The sequence below is a fragment of the Notamacropus eugenii genome, chromosome 1, assembly GCF_028372415.1.
Source record: "Notamacropus eugenii isolate mMacEug1 chromosome 1, mMacEug1.pri_v2, whole genome shotgun sequence".
Taxonomy (NCBI): Eukaryota; Metazoa; Chordata; class Mammalia; order Diprotodontia; family Macropodidae; genus Notamacropus; species Notamacropus eugenii.
The window spans coordinates 453,768,539-453,794,554 of record NC_092872.1 but is presented as its reverse complement, the minus strand read 5'-3'; the positions used below and the strand labels follow the sequence as shown (position 1 = coordinate 453,794,554).

The window sequence follows — 26,016 nt, the reverse complement described above, 5'->3', positions numbered from 1 at the left end:
GATAAAATAAAACAAAATTAAACTGGAAAAAGATGAGAATTTTTTCTTTCTCCACAAGAACACATATTTGCTAAACATAGAACTTTCAGAATTCTATTTTGCCCAATTATATTTCAGAATGCAGCCAGTTCTTAGTAAGATGAACGACTAGGAGACCAAGCTTTGAACAGATAGGAGACTACCAAATCCCATAACAATAGCACTGCCCCATTAGCCATAAAAAATGGTCCGTTACATTCTCGGTCCCACTCCGCCATGATTTAGAAAGGAGCAGCGCACCAGAAGTGGTCATTAGTCTTCCTCTTACATGTCACCTACAGCCACTCTGGCTTGTGGCCCACTCCCTAACTACCTGGGGATACTAGCAACTCCACTGTGAATTTTAAGCCTGCCTGTTTATTGCAGCCATATTCTTAGCTTGAAGTTTAGTGGCTCCCTCTTTCCCCCCTGGCTAAGAACAGTCATGATGGGAGTTTAAGTAATTTATTTTTTATTCTAAACTTAGTAACCACCAACACAAAAACAAACCTTCAACTACACCAACAAGAATAAAAGATGATTGTACATAAAAATATAAATAATGGAAATTTGTTTTTAAGTATATGTTAACTTTTAAAGGTAGTAACAAAACAGCCTATATGCTTCTATGCCCATTTTATTTTATGGTTTTTTTCCCCCAAAATTTTGGAGCTGTCATGAGTCTTTATATATTTGAAGACTATTGTTCTGATAACTACACTCTTTTTTCCTCATACTTTTTGTGTTTTTCGTATTTGTGATTTCTTCTGGCACAATAATATTCTGTCTATGTATTATGATTTATTCAGTCATTTCCCAATTGTTTGACACATGGGTCGTTATGAGTTTTTTGGCTTTTATGAGTTATATATTTTGAATATTTTTGCAGACAGATCTTTTCTCCCTGCTAACATCTTAAGAGTATAGTCCTTGTGCAGGAACCCTGGATTAAAGGGTATACACAGTTTTGTAATTTACAATGTCATATTGTTTTTCAAAACAATGCACTAATTCACTATTACACAAGCAACTTTTCTAGGCCTCAGCTCCCTCCACCATAAAATAATAAAAATTTAGACTAGGTAATCTCTAAGGTTCCTTCGAGTTCCAAATCTATGATTCCTAAGAAAGTATCTAACGGGCCTATTTTCAAACAGTCCTCCCAGCACAGAATTTTATCATCTTAAAGTCTTTGACAATTTGGTGAGTATAAACTAAAGTTTCAGGTTTTTTCATGCATTTTTTAAATTAGAGAATTTGGATAATTTTTCAGGCAGTTACTAATCAAGTGTATTTCTCTTGAGAGCTTCATGTTTTGATCACTATCAGTCTTCGGCAACAAATCTTACCCTGTACAAGTAAAATTTATGAATCCTGGTTTCTCAAAATCAATTACTCCCGCAAATGTTGACCATCCAGGCTCATATGAACAATATTTAGACAGTAACCCCAGGTTCCTAAATCCAGGGTTCACAGAGACACATTTCCTAGAACTGACATGAAAGAAGTCATTTCACCAACAGGTTCTACCATATCACTATCAACTTGGATGTACTGATGCTGCCCTGGTCCCCAAAGTTAAACAGCTTACTGACTATGAGGTTATATGGAGGGACCAAGAGCTACTGACCTAGTTTGTTTAAAGAGCAAAGAACAAAGGAAATCAAAGGACAGGGAAACTGAGGGGCTCTTTCTAGGGCTGGGTACTCAGGCCTCCTAATACAGTGCAGAAACAATAAGTCTTTGATCCCTCCTATCCTGAAGCATCATGTCACCCACAGATCCCTGATGCAAGCTATTTAGATGGAGTCACATGGAAAAGTACAGTAAGAGAAAGCAGAGATTTGAGAGAATGGCAACTTCCAAGGAGCCACAGCTTAAAACTAAAATATACCTAGGTTGACATTGAACATTGCTGCACCCAGAGTCACAGGTATGGTTGGGGTCTCCAACCCTGGTTCTTTTTCTCTTTACTCTTGGCCATCTTTGCTGAACCCAAGCAGGTGAGTATGAGGGGCAAGAGTAGTAAATTGTTTAATCCTTCCCAGCCCTTCAGAGGTTTACTCCTTTTTTCTTCAAAGCACTATGGATTGATTGCCAAGCCTTGCTGTAAATCAAAAGCAAGCCACTACTCATTATCTACTTAGAGTTTCCCCGAGTTCTTCCTGGGAAGCCATTTCTCAGCTGTTTGATCTCTGAGCCACCGGCACTATCTCCAAGCACACAACCTATCATGGCAGCTGATAAACAATTTTTTCTCCTTCTAGTTTCCCTGCTCAGCACCCAGATGAATTTCCAACTTTCACCAGCTTCAAGAAGAGCCATCAAGATAAATGATTCATAGATTCTAGCTTATGTAGGGGGGGAAAGTACAGACTATGTAAAACCAGCTGTGAATGACCAAGAGTTTGGGAGAAGGCATGTCATTTTCATTCTACTGTTAATGCCAGCAGCAAAGTCCTCACTCACACCTTCACAGCTGGGGCCCAGGTCCCCCATCTGCAAAGTGACAGCTCTCTGGCAGCAGCCAACCCCACAAGTGTCAGGGTAAGGCATGGAATGAATAAAAAGCATTTCAAGAGAAAGGCACCAGGGCCAGGAGTTTGCAAACACGCAACCCTTTGAGACACTTAGTTTCACTTCCTTTTAAAAGGATAGCCAAAGCATGACTTGAACCTCTTTCCTCCATCAGAAGCAGTTCCATTCCATTCAATTCAATTCACTCCTTCCAAAGTGACAGCCAAACACAATTCTCTAAACAATGGCTCATGCAGCTTCACATCTCTTAGCAAAGCACCACTGGGAGAAGAGAAGCTGTATTTGGCCTGTTTTGTTACAATAACCTCTGGCTTCCTAGTACCTTTTCCAGTTTCAGACCCAAAGTCATCTGTTTTGCTGACAGGTCAGATTCCCTTATCTCCACTGCCTCTTCTTTCCAAATGACACTGGCCATCAACCTCAACCTCTGGGGGGGGGGGGGGGGGGGGGGGGAGTTTAGAGAGCAGGGGGGGTTTTCTGCAATGGTCCACACAACTGGGCAAGGCAGGAGGTCAAACCAAAATATCTCAGCATATGTCAAGAATGATTGTAAACATGGGCCAATTGGCCCCAAGAGGGACTAGCCCTACTTTTCTAACCAATGGTCCAGGGTGTACAGTATTTCCAGGCAGTCAGGTAACAGATAGAGTACCAATGCTGGGAGTCTCATCTTCCTGAGTTCAAATCTGGTCTCACACACTTATTAACTGTGTGACCCTGAGCAAGTCATTTAACCCTGTTTGACTCAGTTCCTCATCTATAAAATGAGCTGCAGAAGGAAACAGCAAATCACTTTAGTTTCTTTGCCAAGAAAACCCCAAGTGGGGTCATAAAGAGACCCGACTGACAAATGACTGAACAACAACTGAAATACACAGCATTTTAGCAAGAACTATGAGAAAGCTTAATTAGTTTATGCACATATTGACTGGAAATAGGTAAAATAATGAAAGGAGACCTGATGCATGTAACTGTGCATGTGAGAAACACACACAGGCAGCAAGAGACAGAGCAGTTATAGAGACACATTTCTCCATGAGATATGGACATTGCTGTTTTTCCCATTGCTTTTTCTACACCAGCACTCAGCAACATAAGCACCAGGGGGAAGCATCAGTCCTTAAGGTAACAATCACAGGATGGGACAAATAACTTTAAAATCTGACAAGCAAGATTCAGTCCCTAATGCCTACACAGCCAAGTCTAAATTCTTAATCCTGATCTTAATCCTGATGTCTGATTTCTCTAGCTTTATTTTCTACCACCCTTCCATTAAAAAAATAATGTTATTAGCTGATGTTTATATGCTACCTTAAGGTTTACAAAGTGCATTAGATACATTATCTCATTTAAGTCTCACAACAATTCTGGGAGACAAATTCTATAGGTCTTATTTTCTTTTTGTGAAGAAAAGTGAGGCTCAATGGTCACACAACAAGTAAGTGTAAGAGCCGGGATCCAATCTACAACCTCTAATCTATTAAAGCTGGCATTGTCACCTTCCCCTGAATAGTTTATGTTCATTCCCATGATTTCTTTGAGTCTAAATTCCACAATCTTTTCTCAATTCTCATCCTTCTATACTGCTCCGAAACATTTAATATCAATGACATCCCTCTTCTGGATACTGTCTCTTCTCTGAGTTTTTGAGTCAGTATTCTGTCTTGATTCTCCTCCTCAGTGTCCTTTGCTAAATTATCATCCATATTCCATCCTCTAATTATAGGTGTGGCAGCCAGATGGTTCAGTGGATAGAGCCCTGGGCCTGGAGTCAGGAACATCCGAGTTCAAATATGGCCTCAGACACTTCCTAGCTGTGTGACTGTGGACAAGTCACTTAACCTCTATTTGCCTTAATCCACTGGAGAAGGAATGGCTAATCACTCCACTATCTTTGCCAAGAAAACCCAAACACAATATGCTCCAAGGGGTCACGAAGAGTCAGACAAAACTGAACAACAATAATTATGGTTGTACCCTAGGGTTCTGTCCTGGGGTCTCCCTTCTCTATACTTTTTCTCAGCTTCCATGGGTATAAATCTCTTCACTTACACAGAGCCCTGGACCTCCAGGAAGAACCAGACTCAAATGCAGCTTCACACACTCGCTAGCTGTGCAACCGTAAATTAGTCCTCTATTTGTCTCAATTTTTCTCAACCGTAAAATGAGAATAAAAGTAACAGCATCTATCGTGCAGGGTTGTTGTGAAGATCAACTGGGATAAAATTTGTAAAAAAGCACTTAGCATAGAGCCTGGCACACAGGAGGCGTTTAACTGATGCTGATTTCCTTCCCTTTCTTTCCCTTCTCCAATGGTAATGACAGAGGTAGGCCTTGGGAGAAGAGATGAGAAAATGCACCTCCTTCCTTTCAATGGAGAGGTGGGGATGGTGTCTATGGCTATAGAAGGTTACATATGTATCAGCTTCAGATGACAGGTCAATTGGTTTTGCTGGCCAACCCTACTCTCCCCCATCTTACCTTTGTTACAAAGGATAGTTTTCCAGGTAGGAAGAATACTCATAAAATAAATGTAATTGAAAAACAAAAAGCACCAACAAGACAAACCAAAATGTTCCTGACTATGGGGATTCAAAGCCTTAACATGTTGGCATTAAACGTCTACACTGATCTCATGAAAATCCCAAGGACTGTTTCTTCCCAACTATGGGTGATCAAAGGTGTCTTTCCCACCCAGGGATGGCAAATAATGTGCCTGGCCTGTCCCAAAGGCCCAGTCATCAGCAATGGTTCAGGTGGTTTTTAGTCATGTCTCACTGTTGTTTTTTGGTTTTTGGTTTTTTCTTTTGCAAAAATGCTGAAGTGGTTTGTCATTTCCTTCTCCAGACCATTTTATAGATGAGGAAAATGAGGCAAACAGGGTTAAGTGACTTGCCCAGGGTCACACAGCAACAAGTGTCTGAGGTCAGATTTGAACTCACAAAAGATGAATCTTCCTGACTGACTGTAGGTTCAGCACTCTATCTACACTTCCTAGCTGCCCACAGTCAGCAGTAACCTGGGGCTAATTCCTTTTGTTTGGGAAAGAATAATCAGCAAGCCTGAGAAGCCTATATGCCCTGCTCCAGTTGCTTCAATACCAGTCTTGATATCTGAGACTAAACTTAGAAGCAGAAGACACAAACTTAGTACTGGAAGGAAACTTGAGGTCACATAGTCCAAACTGTCCATTTTACAGATGAGAAAATGGAGGTCCAGAGAGGTGCCTAATGTCACACAAATAACCAGGGTTTGAACCCTGATCTTCTGATGACAAAAGTGTTTGAGGCCAGATTTGAACTCAGGAAGATGAGTCTTCCTGAATCCAGGGCCAACACTCTATCCACTGGGCCGTCAAGCTTACCCAAGTTAATTAGTTTTATTATAAATATGGCTCTAGCCAGACTAGAAACAACCCCTCTCAAGGCAGCAGATAACGTTGCTGAAGATAGGACACTCTTACTAGGATATGGAGGAGAAAAATCACAGAACAGTGCTGGTGAGCTCAAACTAACTCAAAAATCCAAAGTTTCTGTAAAAGATTCAGGACTATAAAAGAATCGTAAAGGATGCCCATTCTAGCATATGGACACTTTCCTTCCCTGATCATTTATAGCAGGCTACTGCAGCTCCAAACCTGACTGTCCCCTCATACTGTCTTTTTCTGGCAACTTCTGCACTCCACGTCTGAATATTTTACACTCCACGCTTGTACGGCCACTCCCTAGTATGTCACTGCCTGTGACAAGTGTGATGAGAAACCAATTGGCCACACCTGGGTGAGAATCTACCTCACTTTCAAAATCCCCTGGATTCACCATGGCAAATTGCCCTGGTATAGAAAAGACTGGGCTCCAGGGGACCTAGAACTGATGAGCATAATGTGTAACGGAGATCTGGAAAAACAAGAAACGTCAAGTCCAAGGGGCAGCCTCTCCACAAGAGGTCTGATGATCCTCTTTCTTCCTACTACTATAGCTGGAAGACTGATGGCACCTGGGGCTTCATCTTGGGTCTTCCTTCATGTGCCATAATAAAGGTACATTGCTTTACCCATTATTGTACTGTGAGACTTTTTTGGGTAAACCTCTCAAGTTCTCAAACTGCTGTTATGATCTGGGATATCATTTCTAACTCAGTCTCCAAGAAAAGCTGAGGGAATCTGCTATGACAGAGGGAGGGGATGGGGAGGAGGGAGAAGAAGAGAGAGAGGGAGAAAGGGGGAGAGAGAGGGAGAAAGGGGGAGAGAGAGAATGATTGCCTGTGGGGCCATAGCAAATAAGCCAGCATAAGAAGCAGCAGGCTTGATCACAACCTAGTCTGCTCATACAGTGAGTCCTGGAGTTCAGGACATGGCCTGATGTACTGGGTGGGTTAGTTTGCTTGCCACTAAGGAGTGGCTTATTTCTTTCCTATCCCTGACTCTGAGTTTTGGCCCCTGAGAAGAAATTAGCTTAATTCATGGTCCTGGTTGGCCAGGGAGATAAGAGAGCTGGGCTGCCAGTAATGTCCCCCCATCAGAGCCAGAGCTGGGTCAAGTTCCCATCTAGTCATCATCACAGAATTCCTGACAAATACCACATACCTCACAGACAGGGCCCTAAGTGAAAAAGTCCTTGCCTACCAAAGCAATTAGCCTGGCTCCATTAAATGCTGTTTACCCTGCGGCTCTCTCGCTTGGATGAGTAGTGGAAATTAAGGCCCTAGTGAGGCACTGACCCTAAACCCAGCAATACTGTAATTTGTAGGGTAAGTGACTCTGATCAAACCCTGCAACAAGGTGAAGCTTGTATTTCTAAGCACCTGTCAAATGTTACAAGAGCCTCTAAATAAATGTTGCCATGATGCTGATGTTCACAAACACCAGTAATTCCTCTGCTTTCTCCAGCACAAGCCAATTAGGATGTGAGGGGCAGGCTCAAAAGCACATGGCCTGCCTCCCCCAAAATGAGAAAAGCAATTGTTTTTTTCCTTTCTTTTGGGAGAAAGCCTCTCACTTTTCATCAGGACTGACCCCTCTTGTGAACCTGAGTCCTTATTTTGCATGGTTCACTGTATCGATAGGAGCTACGCTGCAGGTATAATGTGCACAAATGCAATAGCCCTTTTGTACAAAGGGATTATGGGAATGGTTTTTAAAAGGGGTTAATTTTGTGATTTAGACGCTGTAGGTGCATACTGAGGTCAGCTAGGTGGTACAGTGGATAAAGTACCAGCCCTGGAGTTAGGAAGACCTGTGTTAAAAGGTGGCCTCAGATACGTCCTAGCTGGGTGACCCTGGGCAAGTCATTTAACCCCATTTGCCCAGTTTCCTCATCTGTAAAATGATCTGGAGAAGGAAATGATGAACCATTCTTGTATCTCTGCCAATGAAACCCCAAATGGGGTCTCAACGAGTTGGACACAACTGAATGACTGAACAACAAACAAGGTGCAGCCTGCCTTCCCTCAGGGCAATCTTTAAATTCAAAGGTATGTGGAATAACTTCAGATACCAGTTATTCTATTTTTTCTTAAAATTTTTTCATGTATATTAACATATTTTAACATCACCTTCGTTTCTAAATAAATCCTTCTTTCCTCCCCTCCCAAGTGAGCTACCCTTTATAACTAATAAACAATAATAATAAATAATAAAGACTAAAAAAGGGAGGGGAGGGGAAGCAATTCAGCAAAATTAACCAATCTGTCAACTTAGTCAAATAGAATGTATGCAGTATTCTACACCTAAAATCTCATACCTTTCCAAAGAACAGAGAGAAGTGAATTTTTCCTTTTCTTTCTTGAGGATAAACTAGGTTATAATTATCTCTTATTCAGTCTTTTTTTTTTTTTTACTGTTCCTTCCATTTCCATAACTATAGTCTTTGTGTACACAGTTTCCCTGGTTCTATTTACTTCACTCTGCATCATTTAAGTTCATATAAGTCTTCACATCCTTCTTTGAATTCTTTATATTCTTTTCTTATAGCACAGTGTTATTCCATTACATTCATATAACAAAATTTGTTTACCCATTCTCCAATCAGCAAGGACTTGCTTTTCTTCCTGTTCTTTGCTTGCACAAAAAGTGCTACTATGACTATTTTGGTGTATGTGGGACCATTCTGTCTTCAGCCTGACATATCTGCCCAGCAGTGGGATCACTGGGACAAAGAACATAAGTACAGTAAATGTTGTCTTCAGGTCATTCCAGCATGCTTTCCAGAATGGCTGGACCAATTCACAGTCCCAGTGGGGTATTATTGTGCTTATCTTTAAGCAGTCCTTCCAACATTTAACTATTTTCATTTTTGCCTTCCTTGACAATTTGGACCAATGATGTTCTAGGAGGAGATGGAAATGAACTAGTTTAGAAAGAAGATGAGAAGAAGTGAGAGGAATCTGTGACCTCAAGGCCACATGTGCTCCTTTAGGTCCTGAAGTGCAGCCTTTGTCTATTAACTTCACAGAACAAATCCTTTTATTAAGGGGATTCATTCTGTGAATGAATTTGGATTCAGTCAAAGGGCTGTACTTGAGGACCTAGAGGGCCATATGTGGCCTCGAAGCCACAGGTTCCTCTGGTCAAGGGGAAGGAGTGTGGTAAGCTATGGGGTAAAAAGGCACTTAGGGAACAATCTGGAATTAAAAAGGCCATGAAAGAATAGCTTTAATGCTACAGTAAACACATCTTCCCACGGGAGAGAGAAACATCTCAGCCCAACACTTTGATCACAGAGCCAGTGTTACCTAGTCCAAGTCCTCCTCAGAAGAAGGAAAGTCATTATGAAAAAGGAAGCAACATTGCCATGTTCCTCCACTTCCTTCTGTCCCAAGGTCCCTACATGAACAGTGACTTCTACAGGGGATTCAATCCACAGAGATTGATTAGCTGGCCTGGCCACACTTTTCCCTTTCCTTTCTCTCTCCTGGTACTTTTCTCAGAGGCATTTTTCTGCTGGACCTCAAACAGAGAGGTAGGGAAAGATGAAGCCCAATTAGCCTGTTCTCTGAATTCCCAGTCAACTCTTATGAAAGGTCTTGGGGTGGAAAGGAGGTATGTGCTAATGCCAGGTACTGGGAAAATAGGAAGATTTGGATGATTCTCACTGCTTCAGCTTCCCATTCCTAAGATACTGAAATTGAAAGTCAGACAAACTGCCTAAAGAACAGGGAAGGGAGGAAATTTAATCTCAAATGCTTATTTAGAAGGATCCAAATATAATTTTTCCCCAACATATCTCAATTTCAACTTGAGTCCTCTAAGAAAAAAGCCCCCACTATGTGGTTGCTGTCAGTATAAATCACTCGCTGATTTAGAGAACGTTGATGCTTATTAGCAGGCATGGAAACATTCTTTCAGAGTTCCTGGGGTTAAACTTTAGTGTGACATTTATAATATTCAGAGTTAGGAGGGGAAAAACACTCCCTGCAAAGAATAATTGCTCCCACAGGGACCAATCCGTGGGTCACTTTTTAAAAAATTTTCACTGGACTTGAGCAGGCCCATGAATAAGACTTTTCTATAAACCTGGACTAAGCTTGCAGCATAATCACAATTGTCTGCCCTGGTTCTGGAAGAGGAGCGAAAAGGCCCACTTCTGCAGTCTAATTATTCAACAGATGTTCCCCAGACCCACAGTGACATTTTATTATTCTCAAAAATAAACTGGGCAGAATCAGTGGGGGGGAGTGGAGGGGAAAGAGGAGGGGAAGGAGGAAGAGAAGAAACATTTCCCAACCTAGAATTTTAACTGAATTTTCTTTTCTTTTTTTTAATCCTTGTTTACAACCATGAGGAAGAAGATTTTAGCTTCTAAGAAATAATTAACCACAAGCTTTCATTTCCAGTTCTGCTCCTGAGTAAACCTCACCAGCCCTACAAGTCTAAAGAATAAACAAATGCAATTTGATTGTGGAGAATGACAATATAATCACTAGCAACCACGGAAAGTTGTTTCTGTGGGGTTCTCTCTGATTTTGTTTAAAGTCTCTATCAGTCAATCAAGAATGAATGAATGAGTCAACATTTATTCACGCCTCCTGCTTAAGAAGCTCTGTGGGGGATAACTGGGATGGGAGGAACCTTCAGAGAACTCTGGGCGGTAAGAAGAAGCAAAGGGAAGCCATGCATATATACAAAAAGAAGTAGCCAAGTCAGATCAGAGGGTGTCAATACCAAAGGAGGAGCAATGGGCAATGAGGAGTAGGTGTCCAAAGGAGGGAAATCACTGTGGCCCGGAATAGCCATATTCCTCAGGGGATGTGGGATCATGGCCAGATGAGACTGGCCTGGGCACTGAGAAATAAGCTACCTTTGGAGAAGAAGAGGGGGAGAGATAGGGCACAGGACGGGAAGGACAGGAGCGGGCACATGCATGGGGGTTAGGTCAGTAAATAAGATGGTTTTACTAAAGTGGAGAATTCCTTCGGGAGAACTACATGACTGTTAAGCTGAAGCATTTGGCCTTTAAGCTACAGGCAAGGGGAGGAGCAGGGACAGAAGGTTTTTCAGCACAGTAGTGCCACAACTAATGTGATATTTTAGGTAGATTAGGATGCTGGGAGGTGGAAGATAGCTAATTAGCAACACTCCCCCCAATAATGTTTTAAAACAATAAGGTGTGTCCCTGTGCTAACAGAGTCACAGACAGTTTCTCTATAGTTTTTGAATAAAGCATAGTCCTTTTTAAATGCAAAGCAGCCACAAAATTCCAGCCAAATACAATCTTAATGTTAGCAACCAATAGAGTAAGCTTAAATGATACATTCCTCCTTTCTGGAAACAATTGATAAATTCCCAAAGTGGAAAGTGACAAGTGTCACCAGTCAAAATCACAACAGTACGTGGTTTTAGCTTATTATTTTCAGAGGATTTACTTCGTAAGGTAGTTTCTCTGGATATATATTAGGAAGTGTCTATTGTGTCAAAGCAAGTTATGTCAGTGGTGTCTAATGCAGTGACTGGCACGTAACATAAACTTAATAACTTTCGCTGAATTGAATTGAATGAATCCTCAAAATTACCATGGCTTCAAGAGGTAAAAGTCAGAATGACTACTTTATAGGGCTTTACAGAGAAGCCTGAGGATATTTCCACGAAGGAAAAAGATTTAAACCGTGAGAGCCTCTGGCAGGGAGATGATAACTTTCATCATGATATTACAATACGAGGGGGATTTTGTAATCAATCAATACGTATTTATGTATAAGTACCTACTATGTACCAAGAAGCACTGGATTAAATGCTGAGGATGTAAGGACAATAAAGTAAACAATCACTATGGTGATACATGCATGTGTAATCATATAAAGAATAAATACAAATGAACACAAGGTCGCTAGGCAGGGCAAACACACTAGTACCTGGGGATCGAGAAAGGCTTCATGTAGAAATGGTGCCTCACTATATCCTGAAGGGACAAAGGCATGTATAAGGGAGAGGAGAAGAAAAGAAGGACATGAATGGCAGCACAGGCAAAGAAATGGATGGCCATATGTGAACACAGAGAGGTCTGTCTGGCAAGATTACAAAGTTCAGGAGGGAAAAGAATATATAATAAGACTGAAAAAACAGTTTGGGGTGAGATGATGAAGGGTTTTAAAAGTCAAAATGGGGAGTTTATGTTTTATCCTAGAGACCAGAGGGAATTAACTGAGTAGGAAAAGGACATGATTGGATCATGGGTGTTTAAGGAAAGTCATTTTGGCATCTGTGTGGAGAATGAACTGGAGGGGATGAGAGATTTTATGAAACACTGAAATCAATGATAAAGTCATCCAGGAAATTTAATTTTTCATTAAAGACAGTTTATCCTTCATGCTATTTTATATGTAGTGATAAACACATGTACCACTATACACAAACACGCATGCACGCAAACACACACACACACACACACACACACACACACACACACACACAGTGATATATATCACTATGTGTACAAAAAGCTGGGCCCTGAGTCGAACAGGAGGGAAAGAGTAAGCTGAATTGCCTTCAGAAAATTGCAAAGCTCCTTCAATAACTCCAAAGCTTCCCATGAAAGTTAAGACTTATTTTTAAAATACCAACATCTCTCAGTGTTGCTATGGAAGTAAAACATAGACTAAAACAGTATCCAAAGAATTAAAAATGAGTATCTCATAAAGTACAACAAAGAGGCACATGGTGGATTTGACCAGGTTGCAATATATAACCAAAGAGAAACTCCTAAAAAGCAATAGGAACAAAAGATGTCATCAAGGAATTGTATGATAAGAATAGAAAACAGGGTGGTCATGCAGAGAGAGCAAGGGATAAGAGGGGAACAGTGAGAGCCCTCCATTGCTATCCCCACCATGGCAAGAGAAGGGAAAGAAGACCTTGAGTACGGTGAGTGGACCCTCTGGGGTTAATTCACGAGTTCATGGATGAGGGCCACATAGAGTGGGCAGGCATGGATGGGCTACAATCTGTGTCACTGGAAGAAATTCTCAAATCAGTAAGTGCACATACTCATTTGAGTATTCTGAGTCTTACTGTAGCACCAGAATTAATGAAGGACTTGGAGGAAGGGGGAGGAGGGAGTCTTCCTACCTGTCCCTGTATATCTAAGCAGGTCCTTATCTGAAAGGGGATTGGGGTAAATAAAATTCAGGCTTTAGATCTTTGGGACAAAGGAGAAAAGGGCATTGTCCCTTCTAATCCCTTAAACACTCAGTCTTTACAAGCTACTAGATCTTGAGTGTAATTATATTTTTAAAGATTTTTGTTCCACATTTAGTACACATAAATATGAACACTCAGCAACTGATCCATAAATAAGTTATAGAAAGCTGCTGGAGGCTTGGAGAGGTTAAGTAACCTGCCTGGGTCATACAGTCACGCTATTTAAGAGGCAGAACATGAACCATGACTTTTCTGACTTCAAGCTTAGCTCTCTATCTACACTTCTATACTGTCTCTCTATATGTTAAACTATAAACTCTAAGTTATTCAAAAACTTATCTTTAAAAGTGTAGGTTGAACAAAAATGTTCTGTTTTGGGGGAAAAAATACTGTTTTAAAAAAATGTTGTTTCCATAGCCTCTTTTGTTCTCTTTCTCCTGGATGTCTTTTAAATTTTGTTGCTAATATTGTTTTTAAAGTCATACTTGGTTTGTCTATTATTCTAATTCTGCCTAAACAAAATGAACAGCTCCAGTTTCTGTGGGAGGCAAGCTTCATTCATATGTACAGCTACCTTCAGTTGCCCTCTGGTCCTGGATTTCAGAATCCTGTGGCCACTGAAACCTGCACAAGTGGCCACCACTCCCTACTAATCTGACTTCTTAAGTCTGGAAGTAGGGGAAGTAGGGGAAACGCCCACTATCAAAGAGGAGGCTCACTCCTGTAAGGCTTGTGTTTAGCGCAGCATCGGCACAGAATAGGTGCTTAATAAACACTTGCTGACAGATGGTGAAAAGCTATAAACCTATCTGATGCTCCCTGATTAGATAAGCTTTCTCTCAACTGCAGGAGTTTTGTTATCTGTTAAAAAAACAAAACCCCCCAGGACCTCTGATTAAGGTCCTAGGAGCCCAGTTCACCAACAAACACTTTAGCAAAGTTCTAAAGATGCACTAGAAGAAAGAATAATAAAGAAAACCAAAGAGAAATAGGAATAAGATCCTAAATCCAGGCCAGGACTATACAAGAAGACTGCCAAAGGCCTGGGGGGTATTTTGGACAGAGACAAGGCAAAGAAGAAGAAAGCCAGGGTCTGGAGCTAGGGCTTAAAGCCAGTACGATCTTAGCTTTAGTCAGTTTGAATATGTGGGGGTCTGCCAGCTTCCATAGTTTGCACTTTGCAGGGATATAGGGCAGAACTGCATAGATTTCCTCAGGGCTTCAGAAGACACCTGAAGCCAGTAATCCAGATGCTCCCTGGGAAAACAGCGAGAAACAGACCCAGTGCAACACCTAGACAGCTCATATGCCAGTGGCCCATCAAGAGTCCTAAAGTTAGATCTTGGAGCCAAGGAACCCAGAAGTCTGAGCTAGGGCCACAGCAAGAGATAGGCCCAGCATGGTGCCTAGGAAGCTTTAGGACCGGTAAACCTCCTCCAAGAGACCTGCAACCAGCATCCCTATTGGAGTCATCAAATCACAGGCCTAGAACAGCAACAGGGCTCCCCCAGGAGACAGGATTAATTCTTTGAGAGAGTTTGTGCAAGGAGAGGGGAACAGAAAAGGATGGACTGAATGGGTCACCAGAAGACAGACTCAGAAACTAGAAATTTCAGCATAGGGAAAGACCTAGATCTAGCCTCCCAATATAGAAATGTAGCAAGTGACAGCATCCCATCTATAGGGAGAACAGAACTTACCCAACTTTAGCACTTGAGCCCCTACTAATACGTTTCCATTTACACAAAATCAGCCATTCAAAATGATGACATATTTATATCTGAAATATAGCAATTTACTTAGCAATAAAACAAAAGAAATAATAACTTCACAGGTGCAGAAATGCATTAGAAGCCACACATAAACCCAGGTCACACTCTCCCACTAATGAATCTCTCAGAGAAACACAAGTGAGAAAAAAAACAAAAACCATGAGTTTAGAGTAACTCACAACTCTAGATTGTTGGCTTTAATGTTATTGGTCCAATCAGGAATATCTATGTGACACAGGCTGCTTTTCTCCTAACTACTCCCCATGTAATCCTCATTGTTTTCTAGTTTGAAAAATCCTCTTCTCTTATACTCTACAATTTTCAACTTGCAATCACCCTTGAAAAGGTCCTGAAAAATACCATCTCTTAATTAAGTTATAAGTTCCCTTTAAGCTAATTTAGTCATCAATTTCCTTCCCTTCAGAACTCCAACATTCATTAGGCTGGGTCTCTCTGGGCAATGTGAACAAATTCAGTCAACTATTCACTCACCAGGATGCTCTATCATCCAGTTAGATCTCAGCATCTGTTCTGATACAGCAAAGAAGCTGCAAGACCCCTGTCTCCTCTCTGTTTTTCTCTCTCAAAGCAGAGGGCAGCACAGAATTCTAAGCGCTTCTGAGAGGCTTCACCTCTTTCAAACTCTAGGTGGCGATGAAGGGCAATGGCTGTGAGCCCCTGCCCCCCCAGTCTCTATTCAGCCAATCAACAATCTCCTAGCTGTAGCTTTCTTCCAGCTGGCTGCTCCAGTTGGCCCCTACTTCATTCAAGTCCAACAGAGCTATCTGCTTCGCTTGTTTGTGTTTCACCTGTATGTTCCACTCAGACAGGCTTCTTCATCTCTCTCTACCCTTTACACCTGTCTTTCTAATGCTCTTCTCTCTGGGTTGGGGGAGGGGGGAAGGAATACTGAGGCCCATGCTGAAAAAAAAAAAGGAAGGAACAGGTTCTCAGGAATCCACCTTCCTGGATCCTGGGAAAATGAACTAATTCAGGAACAGGCTCTTCATGACTAAAGCCAGTCATCACCAGAAAAGGCTCTAAGAACAAGGCAGTAACAACATGGCCTTCTGTCTCCCAGGCCCTCTCATGGCTGAATATCAAGAAGTAAAGGAGATCACAGCTGCCAATTACCTGCATGCCCAAGCAGTGGTTTGTAAAACTCCAAGTTTGTTCTCCCCCCTCCCCAGCTCCCTCAATCTAGGTCACCTCCCACCCTGGTATCTGCTCAAGGATGGCAAAACAGTTCTAAAATTGGCTAAGGACAAACAGCGGCCAAGACAAACCTGCTTTAAAAAATGCTACTATTCCAAATAAGCGAAGGTTGTTTTCTAAAGTTTGGGATTATTCATGTCATGGGTCTTTCCTCCATCAGAGCAAAAAATTGAAAGTGGGTTGTATCTGCTTAAGACAGACAGGTAAGCTTTAAATGAATTGAAAAACAGTGTCACAAAGAGGGGGAAAGTTATCATTCCCTTACTCCCAAAGGGGGTCAGAGGCACAGGTGCCCACCTATAAATTGCCTGCACTAATAATTTGCTTTTCTGTCTTTAAGCTTATATCTTTTAGAATCATCAGGGCAAGGGCCATGCCTCCTCCTTTTACCTCTGGCCAAGCATACCCCAGAGTGACCACAGAACTGAAGTAAAGACAATTTTATGTCAAAGAGTTTCGAGGACCTTTCACCTGGGAAAAGGGAATGTCTCATGTATTAAATAATTCTTGGCAATGCCTAAGCCCTATCAGGAGCAAGTGTGGATGTTTACCCGTCCAACCCAACCCACCTCTGAGGATTAGCATTTGAGAAAGGGAACAGCACATGGGGTGGTGAAAATAGCTCTCTATTTGGTGTCAGAAAATCTGGTTTCGAATTCTGCCTCTACTGCTTACTATACATATGAAACTTGGGGCAAATTACTTGCTATTCTTCATCATCTCTAAAATGAAGAATCTAGATGAGAAGATATTTATGGTCCCTTCTCAGGAACCTTAAAAACCTGTGATTGTAAGTGCTACAACCTTTCCCATACCCAACTCACTGACTTTCTCCTCTGCAATGGAGAGGAAGTTAAAGGCACAGGTATCTGGGGGAGCGTTCTCAGTTTGCCCACTGGAGCACAAGAGACAGATAAATGGAAAGAGAAGAGGACTGATCCCCAAGGGATCAGACCTCCAAAGAGATTTACATTGTATAGTGATAAATATGAAAAAACTCTTGCTTCACTGTCTAAACCCTGCCTCCGGAACCAGGGGGCAACATTTCATAGAATAAAGGATAAGGTCAAAAATCAGACTCTCAAAAGCACTGAAAAGGAGGGGAGCAAGGGGAAACAGTCACAAAGTCTTTTGTTATCTTGGAGAAGTTAGGACAGAAAAACACATCTGGGTAGCAACCTTGCTACACTACTTTTTTCAGCCTTAATTACCATGAGTTAATAGGGTCATAGGATTTACTATAAATTACCTTTCCTTCTAATTATCCTTTCTATTCACCCGAATTGTACTTTCTAAGGTCTCCTACACATCTTTGCCATGTGTAACGCATTCGATAGAGAGAAGGACTTTGCAATCTGCTCTCCCTTGTGGGATATACCTCATGACTTATCTGTAAGAACCATGTGACTTCATTAAGATCACCCCCAATGCAGGAAAACATTACTTCTCACCTCTACTTCATACGATAATTGAATGCAACAGCATAAATTACGTATAAGACACCTGCTACAACACTGATCCTTCAAATAACTTTCTGCCACTATGCAAGGAGAAGCAACGTGACCATTAGCAAAAGCAAGAGGCGAGCACAACTTGGCAAGTGCTTTATGAATGAAGGCAGGAGGGAAAGTGGCCAATGATTACTCAGGGCTTGCTCCTGCCTATAGCATAAAGGACACATGGAGGGTCTAGGTGCTGAGCAGTCACAAAAGGAAACCAAAGGTGTACCATAACCAATATCTAATCAGGAATTATGAATGACTCAAGAGCTGGAGTATTTTATACATATCAGCTGCAACCTTTTAAACATAGATCACTCACCACCCTCAGGCTACAATGATTTCAAGAGTGTGCAAATGTCCAAACTGACAGGCTTAGTGAGAATGAGAGAGCTATTTCAATTTAGGCATGAGATTATCAAAAAACACTAAGTTATTAATAACCTTGCAGCAAATGTGAGCTGGAGACATGCTTATATGGCCAATTGAGCATACTTCGAATTAGTGTTTGCAGGTAATTGGCTCAGCTGTCAGCTTTATGCCAGACAGCTGTAAGCCAGTTAAGTTATTAAAATTAAATAATATGAAGTAGTAAAAATGGAGCAGCTGATTGGACCTGTAGTTAAATGTTATCATCTTCTGATTTACCCAAACACTAATGTCTTATTGTTTTAACGTAATTCACTACACCTTAATTGTAGAAAATGATTTTTCATTTTCTTTGAAACTGAATATGCAGTTCTAGAGGCATGGAGAAAGAAGCTTCTAAATAAACTTCATTAATATATTTACTGTTAACTGACCCTATTTCCAATTAATGAAAATCCTTCAGCCTAATCCAAAGCCTGGTTGTCAAAGGCAGCAGCTCACTTTCTAATCCTTTGTTTCCCCATGAATAATTCCCTCTTAATGCCCAACTCCTGGGAAACCATGAAGCAATGCTGCTGTCTCTACTGGGCACCCAATGCCCCAGTTTGGTGACCCCAGAAAGCATCACTCCAATTCAGGTCACGCTCACCTGAAGCTTGCCTAATTGAATGTGGCACAATGGATTTGTACTTCAGTCTATTTTCATAATTGTGTGATCACAAACCAGACAAACCATGTGGCAGTCTATTTTGCTTGGGTGAATTAAAATGCCAGTGTGACAGCTTGGTGGCCTGACTTTTTTCAAACACGGCCCACATTTTGAAGAGGGCAAAACTATACATGATGGTAGAAAGTCTACACCTGACAAAATAATATAAAAAATAACAGTATATTTTCCAAACAATGCAATGTTTGGTGCTTTACATTTTGAAGCTCAAAATACCAAATGTCATGACAGTTTGGAGGCATTTTTCAAGGTTATTATTTATAATAGGACTTTAATTCTTCAGATGCACTGACAAACTTTGGTGCCCTGGAGACAATGTCAAGGCTGAAATAATACTAAAGAGCTAACATTATACAGCTATTATATTAATAGCTCTAAGGTTTTCCAAGCATTCTGTGTACATTATCAATTGATCCTCACATAAGCCTTGTCAGGTAAGTGCTATTATGATCTCTGTTTTATGCATGAAGAAACAAGTTGAGAAAAGGTAAGTGACAGAGTCACATAGCAGGACTCAAACTCAGGCCTTCCTGCCTCCAGGTTCAGTGTCCTATCCATTCTGTCACCAAGATGTCCTTTTAAAAACTAGCCAGGGGACTCCCCACTATGGTACAAGCAAAATTTCCAAGGGGAATTCCAATTCCCTCATGAGTTCATCACTGCTAAATGCTTCACTATTCTTTCTAGTTGTTTCATCCACCAAGGGCTGCAAAGCTGAGGGAGGGGAAGCAAAAGAGACTTTGACAGAGCATAACTCCTACATCATATTACTGAGAATTCAGAATTAAGACTCATTGGCAGCAGCTCCATGTTTCATTTTCCTGAATTAGTTCCTTCACTGAATACAGAGACTGGCCACAGAACGGAGCAGGTGGTGGGGAAGAAAAGGTGGAATCCTCTGGCATTTCCATGACAGTTTCAGACAAATGGAAGGTCATTCAAAATGGCTGAGATGCCTGCAAACTAATCCAAAAGTCTGCTTTCCCAGAGAGAGTTCCAGACTGCTGAAGCAAAACCCCAAACAGCCCTCAAGGACAAGGCTAAGTCACAGGGAAGGTCACATACATAGAGGTTTAAATGATTTCAAAGTATGAGTTCGTCTCTACCTCACATCTGAAAGTATTGGGAATTACTCCAGTATGGCACTGACAGTATCCACAGGAATTATAAAAGCTAGAGCTTACAGGGACCTGAGAGGGATGCCGTCAGGAGCAGGTAGGTGGTACAGCAGATAGAGCACCAGGCATAGAGTCAGGAAAACTCATCTTACTAAGTTCAAGTCTGTGTGACCTTGGGCAAGTCACTTAACCTCTGTTTGCCTCAGTTTCCTCAGCCATTAAATTGGGATAATAATAGGTTTTTTTGAGGGTCAAATGAGATAAAATTTTGTAAAGGGCTTCGCATAGTTCCTGGCACATAGTAAGTCTATGTACACGTTAGATTTCCACCCATCCTGCTCCAAGAACCCATTCTCCAGGCCCTCTTTGTGACATGGCCTACATAAAGTCCCCATATCAAATAAAAGTTCTCAAAGGGTAAATAAACTCAGTGTCTTCCAGTTATGTGTGTTCCTGTTCTAACTTGACTGCCCCAAGGCCCTTGTCCAGGGTCCAGGTACATTTGTGACTCTCTGGAAAACTTTACTCCCTTCCTACCATCACTGGAAATCCCAGAGGTCTGCCCCCTCTAAGAGAACAGAAAAAGGACAGTGAGGCTTTCTGCTTCTGAAAAGAACCTTGGCTCCAAGGCCCAGATCTCCCACAGAATCCCTGGGAATGCACCACATTTTATTTTCTGGTGCAACAGTTCAAGCCACATTCTATCCTTCATCTATCTACTTGTTCTAACTGACTGCACTCTCCTCTCTTGTCCTGCCCCTTCCTTCTTCTACCCCTCACAGGGCTGCTGTGAAGATCAAACGTGAAAAACATTTACAAGTAAGCTGAAAAGCACAAAGCCATATACATATCTGAGGAGTTACTCTCATTTGTCCCTTCTGATGTTTCTTTTTAAATTTAAACCCAGCTAATCTGACAGTGTCCCTGGCCGATAGTTTGGTCTTCCAATTCTCTCTACAAAAGCACAATTTCTTCATCTTTTTTAATTTCTTGCTTAAAAGTTTGTTGTTCCTTTAAAAAATGCATTCTGGGACTATCTTCTTGCTTAAGTTCTCCCAGGCTTCAGCACAAATAATTACCACTATTCAGTGTGTGGGATTGACCAACAGACATCAATGCACTGGCAGTGATCTCAGTTGACTATAAGCAAATTACTCCAACTTTCTGAGCCTCAGTCCTTCCAACTGTACAATGAAGCTGAAACTTGCAGCACAGGTTGTTGTGGGGAAAGTACACCATGACATTAAACATCTACATGTGAGTTATCATCCTCCTAGACTACAGTTCCTCAGATTCTTAGAAAAAACTTCTCTGTGTGGGGCAGCTAGGTAGCACAGTGGATAAAATAGAGCCCTAGAGTCAGGAGGATTCGAGTTCTAAAACCAGGCTCAGACAGTTGTGTAACCCTGATTGCTTCCCCTGACCCTAAAAAAAATTGCAAATTTCTCTGTGTCCCCACTGGGAAGGCAAAGACCAATAGAGGGCATTTTTTGGACGTCTAACTCTTTTGGGAAGTGAGGAGAAGGTCAGCCTTCAAAAAGCTATGGCTTGTAGATGGACAAAAGTCCTGCCCTAGAAATGCATTGCCTGGTCAGTAGAGACTGACCTCTGGGTACTATTGTGTGAAACACTATGGACAGGAAGTACAGGTATTTCTGAAGTAGCACTTGGGGCTCCCTCCCTGGAATTCAGATCTAAGAGCTTTTACTCCCCTCACAGCCATAAAGGCCAAATGAAGTAAGCCCAAGTGGGAGATCACACTGCCACTCCAGGGATACATGGCTATGGGGCACTCAATTTATTCCTGCTCCAATTTTTCAGTTACTTTGATATTTTACTGCAAACCACAGTTTTGGCATCACTCTGGACCAACCTAATTGGGCCAGGTTCCTTTAGGGTAGGACATATAGCTTTTTTAAAAAATCCTTTCAATTCATTTCTATTTTGTGCTTTTCATTAATCTATGTAGGCTCTCCATCCATCTCTTACAGGGATCAGAAAAGCTCAATTTTGAGATGACACATCAATGGTTCTTCCTCCAGTTCACCAATAATTCCATTCACCCAGTTTAAACAAAGCCTCCCCCAAAAGAAGGGTGCTGGCCAACTGGGATCCATCTGAGATAGGGCTCTGAAAGACTCCATTCTGAGGTCACACTCTTTCATGGTCCTCTTCAGTCCTTCCTCCTTATTCATCCCACCTTACCAGGGCCTGGTAACAGCAGATTACTGTCAAAATGCATTTTTGTTATTTCATATCACAAAAGCATGGGGAAGCTCAGAGATTAACTGGAACATCAGACTATGGATATTGCATTGCCTATCGCCAGAGATCACATTGCTATGGCAGATGCTATAAGACGTTTGCTTATTACTCCCTCCCCTGGTTCAGTCCTTCCAACAGGTAAGATCTAGGAGATACAACGTGGTGTGGTCATTTACTAAGTACTCCCCCAAAGCACCCCATTTCTGACAAGCCCCTTTTAATTCTTTTCCAGCCAGACTTCCTCCACAATGCAGTCCATATGGCATACTGTATTATGAATTAATCTACTGGTTCTTTCTTCAAGGATTCTACTGTGGTTACAGCTTTAAAGTTTAATTTTACCTCCATTTCTTCAAACTATATTGCTTGTATCAAAGACTTTTTTTTATTTCTCTGCCTGATTCTTTCATATTCACCTTCACTTTTCATTCCCTTCTCCAATTCATCCCCTCTATTCTTTCTTCTCTGTCCTTGAGTTACATAAAACATATTATAGGTCACAGACCCTTATCTTTCCTCATCCCCAATGGAATGGAATGACTACCAAAGGAGTAGGTGCACAGAAGAAATAAGGAGATAGGAACTCAGATCCAGCTGAGCCTTTCTTCTCAAACCAGGTTTCCTTCCAGTAATCAGCCCTAGGTGCCAATTTCTTTTAAGCTTACAGTGTTATGAAGTGTCTCCAAGACACTTTTGCTTTTTAAAAAGTGGTGTCAGGAATGTACCCCCGAGCACTACTTCTCACCTAGTATCCCCATGAGCTACACATGAATCAGACATAGAGACAACCCCTTGCATACCACATTACTGACTGGAGTAAGTCATAAAGGACAAGAGTACATATCCATGTGCCCAGGGTCCAAAAGAAGCCAGACTGGGATGAAAGAAAATGAGAAATTCAATAAGATCTGCCTCTTTTTTCTACTGCCCCCAGTGGTAGACTAGGGACAGGGGTAAGGTTAGGTTCAGTCTGTAGTTGTTCAGCATACACAAATGAGGTGGCCTTCCAGTCAGAAACAGTCTATGTGATGTCACCAACAGGAGATGAGATGGTGAGGGTGGGGAGGAAGAAAAGGGGAGGAGGTATAATCAGGTCAGTTCCATTAGTTTAATTCACCTTTTCAGCTGAAAGTCAACACTTGCACCACTTAGCCTTAACTTCAGTCCAGTGTTTTGTGGCCAGAGAATTAGGTAGTCAAGTTGATGATGGCCTGAGGAGCTATGGTGGTAAGATCAAAACCCCCACAGAGGTCATCACAGACTTAGTGGTGGAAGGGACCTCAGAGGCCACAGAATCTAAATACTTCAGTTTACCAATGAGAATACACAGGCACAGAGAGGTTGTGACTTACTGAATGTCACACAAGTAAGTGTCCAGGGTGACATCTGAAACCAGGTTTTCCTGGGACTCCAAGTCCAACAGCTCTGATGACTGCAGATCGACCTTCCTTGCCTACCTAATTGGAGGTGCAGTCTAATTGAACCTTTGGGAACATTTTATGAACCTCTTATATCCTTACAGATAAAGTCCTCTGAGCACAGCAGAGATGATGGCAATGTTTACACATAAAACTGGCAAACTGTTTTTTCCTAGAGTCTTTCAAACCTCGATAATAACCGTTTTGTAAAGTTTCTTGTAAATTACAGAAAGGAAGTCCAAGTACAGAATGATGGGGCACTAAACCATGTTGAAAAGTAATCAAAGATTATTATGATCAAATACACTGCCAAGAACCAATGAATTGGCTACAGCAAAAAGAAAACTAATCTTTCAGCCCCATCTAGAAGTGGTATTCATAATCCATACTCAATCAATGCTGTCAATGCTGGGCCTCATCTGTCCCTTTTCCTGGGAACATAAATGACTAGTTTTTTACATTTCAATCTTTACTTAGAGAAACAAGGTGGGCTTACCTTTCCAACTCATATTCCTTCATTCCCACTTTTACTGCTTTCATGACCTGAAAGACAGATATTAACCAAAAACATTTGTATTAAGAATATGAAGTAATACTGTTCTACAAACTATTTATAGAGCAACATTTTCATGAAAATAACACCATGTACATAGAGAACAGATATATGGTAAATAGGGACTCTAAAAAAAAAATACTTCCTAAATCATATAATTTAGCTAAATTGTTATGGAGAATTCTTATTCTGAAACCATAAATATAAAGGTATTGGGTTGCACTAAAGAAGTACCTTACTGAAGTCAATTCCAAACATAAAATTTTAATCAAGATATGTGTAGTGAATATTAAACGCTAAGAAAGCTATGATGACTATTACTAAAAGGTTTCCCTTTGTTTAAGTTTTGTGAAATACAAAGAAAATTAATTAGTGTAAGAGATTACTGTACATAAAAACCCTCATCTACTTCCCAACACAAAGCTGCTTTTCATACTGAAGAATCTAGTTTTATACTACTTGCCAGGTCTAGAATTCCCTTTCCAGAAACCTTTCAAGAAATGTAATTCCTAATATATCTTTTATTTCCCATGTATGGGGGATGGGGGTACTCTTTCCAGCACTAAATCTCTGATCCCAAAAAGCTGCTTGCTAAGAAAATGAAGGATTAAACCTATATAAATCATAAGCATTTGTATGTATTACCAACAAAATCTAGCAGAAAGTGAAAGAAAAATTACATCTTAAATTCCCACAGAAAATATAAATTACTTAGGAGTAATTTACACACACAAGAACTATATAAACATAATTACAAAACACTCTTTACACAAATAAAGATATAAATAATTGAAGAAATGTTTACTGCACATGGGTAGGCCAAGCCAATATAATAAAAATTATGATAATATCCAAATTAATTTCCTCAGGAAATACCATACCACTCTAATTACCAAAGGATTACTTTGTAAGGAAGATAGAGCAATAACAAAATTCATTTGTAGGAACAAAAGGTCAAGAATCTCATGGGAATTAATTTTTTTAAAAAGTGGGAAGAAAAGGGCTTAGAAGTACCAGGTCTCAAACTGTATTACAAAACTGTAATCATCAAAACAATTTGGTACTACTTAAGAAATACAGAGATTAATCAGTGGAACAGATTAGACACAAACTGAACAAAAGCAAAGAATAGGTGAGGAAGCTTAGTGTTCAATAAACCCTAAGATCTTTACTATTGGGTCAAGAACTAGGTCAACTGGAAAGTAGTATGGCAGAAACTAGGTCTAGACCCACAGTTTCACCTCATACTCCACACTTGATCTTAGCCAAAAGTCTGAGAAGCAATTCATCTCATACTCCAAGATAAACTCCAAATGGGTGCATAACATAAAAGGTCGTAAACAAATTAAAAGAGCAAAGAAGAAATCACCTGTCACATCAATGGATTAAGAGTTTATGACCAAACAAGAGACAGAGAAGATCACAGAAGGTAAAATGAACAATTTTGATTACATAAAATTAAAAAAAGTGTTTGTACAAACAAAACCAAAGGAAAATTAGAAGTCAATAGAAAAAAAAAATCATTGCACCAAGTTTCCCTCATAAAAGTCTCATTTCTAAGATATATAAGGAATTGATTCAAATTTATAAGAATAAAGGCCATTTCTCAATTGCTAAATGGTCAAAGAATTTTAATAGTTTTCAGAGGAACGAATTTAAGCTATTAAGAGCCACATTAAAAAATACTCTAAAAGGGCAGCTAGGTAGTAGAGTGGCTAGAGCACTGGCCCTGTAATAAGGAGGACCTGAGTCCAAATCTAGCTTCAGACATTTGCTAGTTGCGTGAGCCTGGGCAAGTTACTTAATCCCAATGCCTTCCTACCTCAAATCCTCTACATCACTAATAATTAGAAAAATGCACAACTCTGGGGTTCTATCTCTTACCCATATG

The 26,016-nt window shown here is 40.8% G+C and overlaps 1 protein-coding gene across 2 annotated transcripts in view; it reads right to left on the bottom strand.

The window, feature by feature from the left end:
* PEPD (peptidase D) overlaps positions 1 to 26,016 on the bottom strand; it is a 254,600-nt gene that overhangs the window by 130,185 nt on the left and 98,399 nt on the right. For both annotated transcript variants that reach the window (XM_072632032.1, XM_072632033.1), the window contains exon 9: positions 24,069 to 24,115. In XM_072632032.1, the coding sequence (XP_072488133.1) occupies positions 24,069 to 24,115 (47 nt within the window). The remainder of the gene's footprint in view (positions 1 to 24,068; positions 24,116 to 26,016) is intronic.